This window comes from Schistocerca nitens, chromosome 4, assembly GCF_023898315.1.
Source record: "Schistocerca nitens isolate TAMUIC-IGC-003100 chromosome 4, iqSchNite1.1, whole genome shotgun sequence".
In the NCBI taxonomy this organism is placed as follows: Eukaryota; Metazoa; Arthropoda; class Insecta; order Orthoptera; family Acrididae; genus Schistocerca; species Schistocerca nitens.
The window spans coordinates 596,199,649-596,212,348 of NC_064617.1; the positions used below are offsets into that span (position 1 = coordinate 596,199,649).

At 45.0% G+C, this 12,700-nt stretch overlaps 1 protein-coding gene across 6 annotated transcripts in view; it reads left to right on the plus strand.

Annotated features, from left to right (window-relative positions):
• The window catches only part of LOC126253375 (juvenile hormone esterase-like), a 295,839-nt gene that overhangs the window by 34,587 nt on the left and 248,552 nt on the right, over positions 1–12,700 (plus strand). For 5 of the 6 annotated variants that reach the window (XM_049954658.1, XM_049954657.1, XM_049954656.1 and 2 more), the window contains exon 4: positions 5,735–5,920. The exons of the other annotated variant lie outside the window; for it this stretch is intronic. In XM_049954658.1, coding sequence (XP_049810615.1) covers positions 5,735–5,920 — 186 coding nt within the window. The remainder of the gene's footprint in view (positions 1–5,734; positions 5,921–12,700) is intronic. 6 annotated transcript variants of the gene reach the window in all.

The window sequence follows — 12,700 nt, forward strand, 5'->3', positions numbered from 1 at the left end:
TGTCCTTAAACTGATACACAGTATTTTGTTAGCGCAGCGCAATCTGACTTTCAATAATCCCTACAAAAGAATGGGCCCTGACTAACATTAAACTATACCTTTCACAAATCACTTACCTCACAAAAATCTTCGCTACTCCAGCTGCTGCAATACAGCGAGCGCCACTTCTGCCAGCTTAATAAATGATTCAAAGTACTGAAGGCACTAACTACTGATAGGCATAGTTAGTAAATGAAAGATTTTGATAGAGAACAAACAATGTATTTCCCTCAATAGTCATAATACACTCCTGGAAATGGAAAAAAGAACACATTGACACCGGTGTGTCAGACCCACCATACTTGCTCCGGACACTGCGAGAGGGCTGTACAAGCAATGATCACACGCACGGCACAGTGGACACACCAGGAACCGCGGTGTTGGCCGTCGAATGGCGCTAGCTGCGCAGCATTTGTGCACCGCCGCCGTCAGTGTCAGCCAGTTTGCCGTGGCATACGGAGCTCCATCGCAGTCTTTAACACTGGTAGCATGCCGCGACAGCGTGGACGTGAACCGTATGTGCAGTTGACGGACTTTGAGCGAGGGCGTATAATGGGCATGCGGAAGGCCGGGTGGACGTACCGCCGAATTGCTCAACACGTGGGGCGTGAGGTCTCCACAGTACATCGATGTTGTCGCCAGTGGTCGGCGGAAGGTGCACGTGCCCGTCGACCTGGGACCGGACCGCAGCGACGCACGGATGCACGCCAAGACCGTAGGATCCTACGCAGTGCCGTAGGGGACCGCACCGCCACTTCCCAGCAAATTAGGGACACTGTTGCTCCTGGGGTATCGGCGAGGACCATTCGCAACCGTCTCCATGAAGCTGGGCTACGGTCCCGCACACCGTTAGGCCGTCTTCCGCTCACGCCCCAACATCGTGCAGCCCGCCTCCAGTGGTGTCGCGACAGGCGTGAATGGAGGGACGAATGGAGACGTGTCGTCTTCAGCGATGAGAGTCGCTTCTGCCTTGGTGCCAATGATGGTCGTATGCGTGTTTGGCGCCGTGCAGGTGAGCGCCACAATCAGGACTGCATACGACCGAGGCATACAGGGCCAACACCCGGCATCATGGTGTGGGGAGCGATCTCCTACACTGGCCGTACACCACTGGTGATCGTCGAGGGGACACTGAATAGTGCACGGTACATCCAAACCGTCATCGAACCCATCGTTCTACCATTCCTAGACCGGCAAGGGAACTTGCTGTTCCAACAGGACAATGCACGTCCGCATGTATCCCGTGCCACCCAACGTGCTCTAGAAGGTGTAAGTCAACTACCCTGGCCAGCAAGATCTCCGGATCTGTCCCCCATTGAGCATGTTTGGGACTGGATGAAGCGTCGTCTCACGCGGTCTGCACGTCCAGCACGAACGCTGGTCCAACTGAGGCGCCAGGTGGAAATGGCATGGCAAGCCGTTCCACAGGACTACATCCAGCATCTCTACGATCGTCTCCATGGGAGAATAGCAGCCTGCATTGCTGCGAAAGGTGGATATACACTGTACTAGTGCCGACATTGTGCATGCTCTGTTGCCTGTGTCTATGTGCCTGTGGTTCTGTCAGTGTGATCATGTGATGTATCTGACCCCAGGAATGTGTCAATAAAGTTTCCCCTTCCTGGGACAATGAATTCACGGTGTTCTTATTTCAATTTCCAGGAGTGTATATACAGCAGTTCATGACAAATTTCAAAACTCCGCCATCTCTCTCCCCACATCCACCACTGCTGGCGGCTCACCTCCAACTGCGCAACGCTACGCGCTGTTCACAGCCAGCTGCCTAACACTACAATGGCGAGTATTACAACAATGCAAAGCAGCCACAGACTGCACACAGCACAGCCAGTGATTTTCATACAGAGGTGGCGTTACCAAAAAAAACCTAAACAGCCTACTTACAGTTTTAATTATGTAAAACAAACTAAATTACACGCTTGAGGTGAATACAGAGAAGGAGAAAGCACAAGGGTGGGGTGCGGTGTAGCGTTGTTAGCTAGTGCTGGAGGAAGAATACACCTCGGGACGAGTCTCAGCACTGCCTAGGGAGAGTTCCATTGGGAGAGTATGGCTGAGGTATGGAGGTTCATAGAAGCTGTATATGGATGTAGGGCACAGCAGGATATTGAACTGATGATTATTGAGCAGGTTTTAGGGAGTTAGCACTCGATTTTGAGATTAAAGAGAAGAGGAAGAGATGAGAAATGGATAAATTACTATAAGATGACAGTTTAAGAATACAGGCAAGTGCAAAATTTGAGGCGGAATGTATGTCTTTCTGGAATTTCAGGGCACTTGGAGACTTTGGGAAGTGGAGACGCAGGAACAGGGCATAAGTTAGGACTCGATATTCCGCGGTAGCTGATCTGTCAATCGCTCCACTGCTCTGTAGCCTGGGACCACCACATTGACTTGATAGGACTCAAGTACTGGCAGCCTCAAGCAGATACCATGGAACGCTATACAGAGAGGACATCGAGATAGTTCAACATCCAGGGATTTCATTAATAAGGACGAGGCGTGAAACTGAATGGCATCTTGATCCCGGTGCTGAAAAAGATGTGTATTAGTCTTCTAGCATGGGGTAGTAGCAATAGCAGACGATGGCAGCCGACAATGACTAATGCGTTCGGGTCTTCGAAGCATGCGACGTCGCACTACTGCTTGGGAGCCAGCGTAAACGGAATTTTGCTGCAGTCAGCAGCGAACCAGAGTGTGAATCGGACACTCGAAGAAGCTACGCTCGCCCTTGAATATATCCTCCGCAGATGGAGACGAAACGATGGGTTTTAATGAGAAATCCTGTCCACAGCTCGTGGTCGTGCGGTAGCGTTCTCGCTTCCCATGCCCAGGCTCCCGGGTTCGATTCCCGGCGGGGTCAGGGATTTTCTCTGCCTCGTGATGACTGGGTGTTGTGTGCTGTCCTTAGATTAGTTAGGTTTAAGTAGTTCTAAGTTCTAGGGGACTGATGACCATAGATGTTAAGTCCCATAGTGCTCAGAGCCAATGTGAAATCCATTCGGCCATGACACAATAAGTCGGTATGGTTTATTAACTGTATAATTCAGATTGATGTGTTTATGAAAAGATGATGATGATGGTGGTGGTGGTGGTGATGAGATGTCCATTCAAAATCACAGTGAGGATGATGTAATGTGGGCTCTAGGTAGTCGGCAATTTGGTTTGGGCTGTGGGAGATATCACGGAGAATGTTGAATGGAGAAGGTTGAGGGGTGTTATTGTACGAAGGAACTGATAGTCTGGGTGCAAGCTTCAGAATAGGATTTTGATCCAGCTCAGTGAGGAAGGGGAGGGTTGGAGCCTTCATTACGGATGGAATAAGATGGGTAGGGTTGGTTACGGTGTATGGCAGGATAGACCTCGGGGTGGTTTCACAGTCTGTGAGGGGACGACGATTGAAATTCAGTTGGGGAAGGATATGAAATGCGTGGAGATGGAGGTAAGGTGGAACTTGTTGACATAGGAATGGAATCTGGTCAGGGTTCTCATGTATGGAGGAGATTATAGATTGTTGGACTCAGTTTCATTGGAAACATAGTGTGAGCGTGAGGGTGCTATTCTGCCATTCTGGGCAACGGATTAATCTGAGATGTACCCTTTATCCTGTGGCTGATGCAAGATGCAATTTCCACCCCCACACTTCTACAGAAGTCAGACAGACGCTCCTAACGTTCTAAAGAGAAATGCCTGAAAATCTCTCAGCAATAAATATCTTCTGGAGTCGTTTGCTGTAAGGAAATGACACAAAAATTCACAAAATTTCTTACGTAACTAGTGGGATACTTGGGTACTGGAGTAGTGCTAGTTAGTGTAAGAAAAACATGAAAGTAACGAAGATTATTATTTATTTTGCTAAAATTCTGAGAAATCACAATGGCACATTTAGTTATGAACTGAACAAGTTATTTCCGGGTTCTTTCTGGAATGTGAAGTTATCTCTCAAGGATAGGATTCGCTAATGAAATTTCTATACAGAGTTTAAGATTGTTATTGACTTGACAGAATGGCTGAGAGCTGCGCCTACTCAACTTGAATAATTATCCGTTAGAATGTTGCTAGGTACAGTCGAGGCTGTCATGTGTGAAATGCAGTGAAGTGTACTGTTGTGAAGGAAATATGGGGCTCGCAAGAGCTGTAGCGCACAAGACCATAAGCTGTGATGACTGCTGTCTGTGCCGCTCGCTGTTGACAAATAAGATAACTCTTGTCCTATGTGGATTGACCTTCATCAGTCAAACTCTCCTGACGCCTTGATGAAGTCAAGGACTCCTATTCGCCCCTAGTCTAACTATTGGCGTGTTACACTGGTCAGATAACCAGTGCACCGAGATGCCACTCAAAAATTCGCTCGCAGGCATTTAACTATAACTCTGTCCGTTCATACCGCACAATAAGTGTGGCAGCCAACACAGTGAGCAACGCTTAATTGTGAGGACTCAATATAGAGTTGCACTTCAATTTGCTCTCGACAGAGGTACTCTCCCAGTGAAGTACTGAGGAGAGACTTGTTCCTCGCTCTTTGAGTACACATACGAGCGTGCACTCTCTCGTTACGTGTTCTCGCTTTTAGAGCGACAACGGAACGGCCCCTCTCCACGCCAGATGTTAAGGGGTATATCTTTTGGTCTCTTCCATTACTCCTTCAGCTCAAGGCATCAGGAATATTGTCTGCCAATCAGCATTGCTCTTCTAAAATGGGAGAATGACGTTTCGTTTAAGGCGACCAATCCGGAAATCTGTAGCAACGGCGTTTGGCGTTTGCTGTCTCCCTGTGAAAATCTCTGAAACTGCATGCTGTATTTGTAAAGAATGCGTAGACTGGGCGCTCCCACACAATGTAGCGGAATTTGCTTTTAAGCCAAACACAGGGTCGTTCTTCCTTTCACTCGGCAAATGCTGTCTGCTCTATGGGTGGTCGCCGGCCAACGTAGATAGGCTGAGTCGTCCTCTGAAGGGACCGGCCCCCCAGCGTGCAATTTGCGTCTCCTGAACTAAAAGCCCCTGCGACCGTCGTGTCTTGAATGTGTGTTTATGCCAGCCTCGAGTATTTCAATATCGGTGCGCATTTGCGATTTATTAGTTATTTGGATATCGTTTACATGAATTCATACAACACTGACTTTACCTTATCGAGTTTGGGTTCGAATGAAGCGTCTTGATGTGCGGAATATGATTGTCAGGGCGGAATATGTAAGCAATGAAGGTCAGGAGACCACGACGTCTTACAATAGGTGAGGTGTAGGTGTTCCAGGTATTAAAAGAGATGGAGCAATTTGTCTGACAAGAACAGACAGAAAAGGGGTGAAGAAAGGTAGCTGGGTATGGTAGGCAATGTTGAGATTATGGCGCTCTAGGGTTTTGTGGTAGGGGTAAAATTTACGAGCGGCTGAGGTCCATGCTGTGTTGGCAGAGGTAAGAACGGGATTGATGATAGTCTATTAGGTGTGGATAATAGTAGGAGGACTTACTGACAGTATCCGACCTGTTAGTAGTTTTATTCTATTTCGGGCTTTCTTCTAGACGGTTAGTAAGTGGAGATTCCACGTTAGTTTTTGGTCGGCTGTTAGTCCAATGTATTTTACTGTTTAATTAGGGTGACTAGACTGTTGTGAATTGTGAGATGAATGTCTTGGGGAAAGATCATTTTAACCTTATGTGTCTGTATTTGTTTCAGGCTTTCTGAATACGGGCGACGAGAATGCCCCAGGGAATTACGGTCTCAAGGATCAGGTGGCGGCGCTCAGATGGGTCAAAGAGAATGTTGAAGCCTTTGGTGGCGATCCCAACAGCGTGACGATTTTTGGGGAGAGTGCAGGGGGCGCAAGCGTGCACTATCTCATGCATTCTCCTCTCACCAGAGGTAAGTGTACACAGTGGATCACTCTGTTCTCTGCTGAACAGTGCCAGCCGACCACTAGTAAGTAATTTTTGTGGTGATAAGGACTAGTCGGTATTTCCTCTCTAGCTGTACCATTACATTGAACCATGTACGTTTTTAGTAACGTAACTGGCAGTAATCTGCAGCACATCTGTTAGAATGGGAATGACATGACAACGTGTAATTTATCTCGTCACTTATGCGCTTTGCACGTAAACCGTCAATAACTTTGAACGAAACCAAAACTGTATGAATTTAAATAACACAAAAACTGAATCTGATGCAACTCTATTGATTTGAAATTGGCCCTGCTAATAAAACAAAACTTGATCAATTTGAAAATAATGGTCCCTCTGCTTATTGATGCTATCCCTGAAATAATAAAATTTCTTATTTTTATCTGTGCAATGATAACGCTCTTCGCACTGCTCTCTGTCAGTACTTTAAATTGTGTATAGCATATGGCTATTGTGCATGGCTGTTTCTTAGCATACATTTTAATTAAATAAAATATGACTGAGACAATTACTTCTTGAGCAAAATAATTAATCAAAAACGACATGAATCTCAAAAACTGGTATTAATTTGTGGTAAGTAACAATAACGCACTAACTTTAAAACTTGTATTTTGACTGTTTCAGGATTAATAATGTTCACAATTAACACACAATAAACTGATTATACATTAACAATTAGCTTTACAAAATCATTGTATGTGAGTGATATACATTGTCTCAATTATCACTTACGAATACTCTCATTGCATTGGAAACAAAACATCTTTCTTTACCTTAATTGTTTCAAGTACAGTATGATTCAAATTAAAAATCATTACTGCCCATAGCGAGTAGGTATATATCCAGCACAACACGCCTTTACACTTGAATCTTCGTTACAGCTCCCTATCTAAAGTCACTCTAGCACATTACCCGTAACACCTTGAACCAACGATCACTGTTGAGCAGCGACGCTACTACACAATCGATACTACATTTGGCCATCTTTGGTTCAATATGAAATTTTCTTGCAAAATTTTATCCTGTGTATAGGCCTTTCAACGTCCGCAGAGTGCAGCAGGATATAGCGAACACCCTAGTTTGCTCCATTAACGCATTATTTGGGCGAGGTTTGTGAGAGTGATAGGTGTATGCTGCAGAAAGTGGGAAACGTAGAAGACGTATTCGCACCACGTTGGGTCCTCTCATACGAACGGAATATATCTGCTCTGTTTTAAAATCAGAAAATTTTTTTTATCGTTTGGCCATTGCAATCAATTTATCTCAGAATAGATATATTTCATTAGAATGATAATATAATGAGCAGATATATAGAACTTCTTTATTAGATGGAATGTTATCTCTCTTAGTAAACGCACACACGCTTTGATTTTACGATATGTGTGGTATCTGGAGCAAATGTTTGTAATACAACCTTTCTTTTCTTTCTTTTGCTTGTGCCTTTTTCCCGCAATGATTCAGGGTCTGCATGGTTAATCGTATTTGGCAAGGTTAATTTAAGGGGTAGCCGGATGCCCTTCCTGCCGCCAAAATATTTGTAATACAACCATGAAGGTTAAAATCTATGAAACCAGAACGTTGGTAGGACCTCGTAAAGTTCGTAACAGAAGGAAAAGAAAATTTTCTCATACATGCGTTGAGCCAAACACTGGAATGAGTTAACGAAGTCGACATACGTGAAGGTAATTTTGGGAGTACCCCAAAAAAGTATGTTAGGACTGTTACTGTTTACAGTGTATATAAATGATCTTGCAGAATGCGTCGGAAGCTCCTCAAAGCTGTTCGCGGATGATGCGGTTATTTATAAGAAGGTAGCAACTCCAGAAGAAAGGAATGACTTGCAGAAGGACCTACAGAGGATTGATGAAGGTAGTTGATCCTGAACTAAGACAGAAGTAACACACTGCGCGGCAGTACAACCCGGTGCATTGTAATTAAACAGACACAGGTCGCAGAAACCCACACTTTTCTTTTTTTGTCATCAATCTTCTGACTGTTTGACGCGACCCGCCACGAATTCTCCCATGTGATAACCTCTTCATCTTCGAGTAACACTTGCAACCTACGTCCTCGCATACTGTGCTTGTAAGAAATAAACGTAAAAGTGCCTCGGGCAGGAAGTAGTTGAATCCCGCCGAATCATGAATGGAGAAATGTCGCTCGAGAAACACACTTATCCAAGAGTAGACCAAAAACGAGAGATTGGCAACAAGACAAGTAGTATAACTAAACGTAACGTACGCCAAATGCTACCAACTTTCAAATACAGTATACGCGAACAAAGTCAATACAGTGGTGCGAATACGAGTGAAGATGTGAACCTGCTATGGGAGATGCAGCTCCTTTGTGTTGCTCGGTCGATCATGGAGTCTGGCCATGTGTTCCACTGCTGACGGGCCACTCATGGCCTGAGTTGAGGACGTGAGAAAGCCGATAGACATTGTAGCTTTCTTTCGTCCAGCATCTCCGACTTAGTAAGTTGAGGTGACTAAAGTCATAGGAGAACGGTATGCACTTATACAGATGGCGGTAGTAGCGCATATAGAAGGCATACACTGATTAGTCAAAAAATTATGTCCACCTACTTAATAGCTTTTTTTGGGAACGAAATACATCACTGATTCTGCGTATCACAGATCCGACAGTTTGTTGGTAGTTTTGTGGAGGTATGTGGCATTAGATGTCTACACAGGGTCATGTAATTCGCCTAAATAACTGTGCGACTGGTTTGCGTACGCTGTGATGGCGCCCGATAGTCACATAGATGGGTTCCATAGGATTTACATCAGGCGAATTTGGTCGCCGAGACACCAGCGCTAGTTCACTACAATGCTCCTCAAACCGCTGTAGCACGATTCTGGCTCAGAGAGGCGGACAGTTATATCGCTGAAAGATAATATCGCGCGTCGGGAAAGACATTAAGCATGAAGGTGGCTCGCAGCTGTCAGCGTCTCTTCGGTTGCTACCACCCACGTAAGCACAGGAGAATCTATTCCGTGGCATAATACTGCTCCCACCAGCCTGCGCTGGCACTGCACGTTTCGAGCCGCCTTCCGCCTTGGTGATGGTTATTTTTTGAGAGGACCATCGACCTAGTATAGAAAAATGTGATTCACCCGAAAAGCCGAGGCATTTCCATTAATCGACTGTCGAATCCCGATGGTCCCATTCCCACTGCAACCGTAATTGAAGATGTCGTTGGATCAACGTGTGAACACCTAGGCGTGATCTGCTGCGGAGCTTCATGTGCAACAATGTACGATGAACGGTGTGCTCTGAAACAATTGTGAGTGCACCAGCATTGTTCTCTTTATGCAGAGATGACACAGGGCAGACGTGCCTCCGAAACCCACGTTCTGTGAAGAGTCGTTGACGTTCAACCATTTAGCGCGTAATGGTAGGTTCGCTGTCCTTCTACCTCTTTCGGTAGATGTAACATTAACACGTTAACATTCGACCAGTTTCGCGGTTTTCGAGATACTCGTTCACAGGCTTTCAGTAATAAAAATTGGACTTCCCCATATGCAGCTCATATCTTCGCTAGGGTGATACCCCATCCGTCTCTGTCGCGATTACATGTTGTCCATAGTTTGCCACGTGACTGCAACGTCACCAGGCGGCATCTAACCTCGAAGTGGGCAGTGGTCATAATATTTTGGATTGTCAGTGTAACAGGGCACTGCACTGGCGGAGCGATCGTTTGCACTCAGGTGATTTATATGAAAAGGTCTCGGACGTGATTACAGCCGCAAGACGGGAGTTAACAGACTTCGAACGTGGAACGGTAAGTGCAGCTAGACACATAGGACATTACATTTCGGAAATCTTTAGAGCATATAATATTCCGTGATACGCAGTGGTAAGATTGTGCCGAGAATTCCAAGTTTCAGGCATTACATCTCACCACGGACAACGCAATCGCCGACGGCCTTCACTTAACCTAGAGTAAGCGCATTTGCATAGCATTGTCAATGCTAACAGACGAGCGACACTGCATGAAATAACGGCAGAAATCAACATGAGACGTACGGCGAACATTTCCTTAAGGACAGTATCTTTCCTAACAGCAAGACATTGCCTGCAGCGCCTCTCCTGGCCTTGTAACCATACGACTAGAAAACCGTGGCCTGGTCAGATGAGCGCCGCTTCGAGCTGGTAAGAGCTGACGGTAGGGTTCGGCTGTGTCGTAGACCCCACGAAGCCATGGACCCAGATTGTCAACAAGGCACTGTGTAAGTTGGTTGTGGGTCCACAATGGTGTTGGCCGTGTTTACATGGAATGGACTGGGTCCTCTGGTCCAACTGAACCGAACATTCACTGGAAATGGTCATATTGGACTACCTGGAGACGAACGTAGCCATTCATGGACTTTATGTTCGCAAACAGAGATGGAATTTTTATGGCGGGACACAATTGTTTGTAGTTGGTTTGAATAACATTCTGGACAATCTGAGCGAATGTTTTATCGACCCAGATCTCCCGGCATGAATCTCATCGAACATTTATGGGACATAATCGAGAGGTCGGTTCGTGCATAAAATCCTGCACTGATAACGCTTTCGCAATTGTGGACGGCTATAGAGGTAATATGGCTCAACAATCGTATTTTTGCAGGGCACATTGAACGACTTGTTGAGCTCATACCACGTCGAATTGCAGAGCTACGCTGGGCATGAGGAGGTCCGACACGATATTAGGAGGTATCCCATGAGTTTTGCCACCTCATTATAATTTTTCGTTGGAGTCTGTCTTCGATGTGATAAGTAATAATATTACTTCAAAAGAGAATATTTCATAGAGTCCAACAATGTGGAAGGTATCAGAAACGAAAAAGTAATCTCAAAACTGGGCACTGATGTGAAGAGACACTGCAGAGTTGTAGTTGGAACTGAAAATACCGTCATAAAACGAGAGAAGAAAAATACTCGACGATGTGGATTTATGAGGAGATGAGGTGGATGGAGCTGCTGTGTTGCCTATTCACACGACTAACTGAGCAGTCAAACGTATCATGTGTAGGGGATACCGTCATTCCTTGATCTAGTCGTCAGGGTGACAGGTGAGTGCAATAAAACTAAGAGGTGTCATGTTGTGCATCTGATTGCGGCGAGATCGTAGTTGCGCAACACGTGGGACACTCGATGACAGCAATACTGAAGAAGAAACCTTGAACAATTGCCAAATGACAGGCTATCATACACACAGAAAATTTTGGTGTGGTAACTTTAATTACTTAAAGCACCCACATGATAGGAACTTAACTTAAACTACATTAATAACACATAACACTGAAAAAGTAAAGGACGTTGAAAGAACTGATTCAGCGAAATGAAAAAGTTAAAATTATCTTCAGTGAAAAGAATGCAAAAGGAAGCCTACTGTTAAACGATGACAGAGATGAGACGGAGGATATATGGAGAGGGAACATTAAAGGTATCTACAAGTTGAAGTGACACAGGAAGAAATGGGAATCTATATGGAAGACAGGAATCAGGTATTAGCGTCAGGGTTCAACAGGGCTTTGGAAGATTTGCAATCAATAAGACAGAGGGTATAGATAACATTCGACTATAGAAGCTCATTTGTAGAATCTATGAATCTGGGGCAAAACCGTTCAGCTCTTGAAAAAATACAATTCACAAGATGCCGAAAACAGCAATGACAGATAAGAGCGAGAACTATCACACAATCGTCTCATCCCATGCATCAAAGTTGCTGACAGGAATAACATATAGAAGAAAGGGGAAGGAAATGCACTTGATGATGAAAGCGACTTGATAAGATATAAAATATTTTCTTAGAATTTTTCGAACTACAAACAAGGTTCCTGACGCACTTTTGATATCAAATTAATTGATCAATTAATTCCCCCCTCCCACTCTGGCCGCCATCAGCTCCCCTGGCCAGCATGTGTCCCCTTCTCCCACCACCCCTCTCGGAAACCACTACCCTACCCCTACCCTCCTTTCCCCTCCTCAACCCAGAAGAAAGGGCGGGAAATTCAAAGTTTTGACGAGACAATAGGGCAATTGGACCCCCTCATCTAACTTAACCGCCTATCCCTCGTCCACTCCTATGATGTCACCTAGCCCCCACCACCACCCAACCTCTGGAAGTAGTGGGAAACGCTCAGTCACTGTCCTGTTGAAGGAGAGGAACGTTAAGTTAGTCTACTTTATTTATTTTTGGCGGGAAGCTGATGTAAAGATCAGTCCTAATTGCATAATCAATCATACAGGTTGGTCCTAATTACACACTACTTGCATAGTGAAACACAGTGAGTGCCTAAAATCGCAATACAGCTCAAAATTGAAGGTGTCACAGATAACTGGTGTCATCCTGCTGGGAAAAAAGTTCACAGTACCTCTTGAAACTAGTAGCAGGTGGACTAAAAAATAAATTGTGACTCTACACAGAGCGCTACTTTTACCTACTTCTCGAAATAAAGAAATAAATATCTCTGTAACTCAAAATAAAACGTTGACCACTTTTCTGCCTGTTTGAAGGCACTTTGAGAGACAGTCTATATTTTCTGCTGGAGTTAGGGATGTTAAGGCACTTATTTTTTATTTTCCTCACTTTTCGAAGCACAGTTCTACAATCGGAAACCCACATTGATGTCTAAGCACAGACGGGAAAATCGGTACAATTACTTATGTAAAAGTTCATGACATATTTCGAAACCCACGACAGATCGTCAGGGAAACATACACACACAGCAGATCGGATATGTAAAAGATTCTC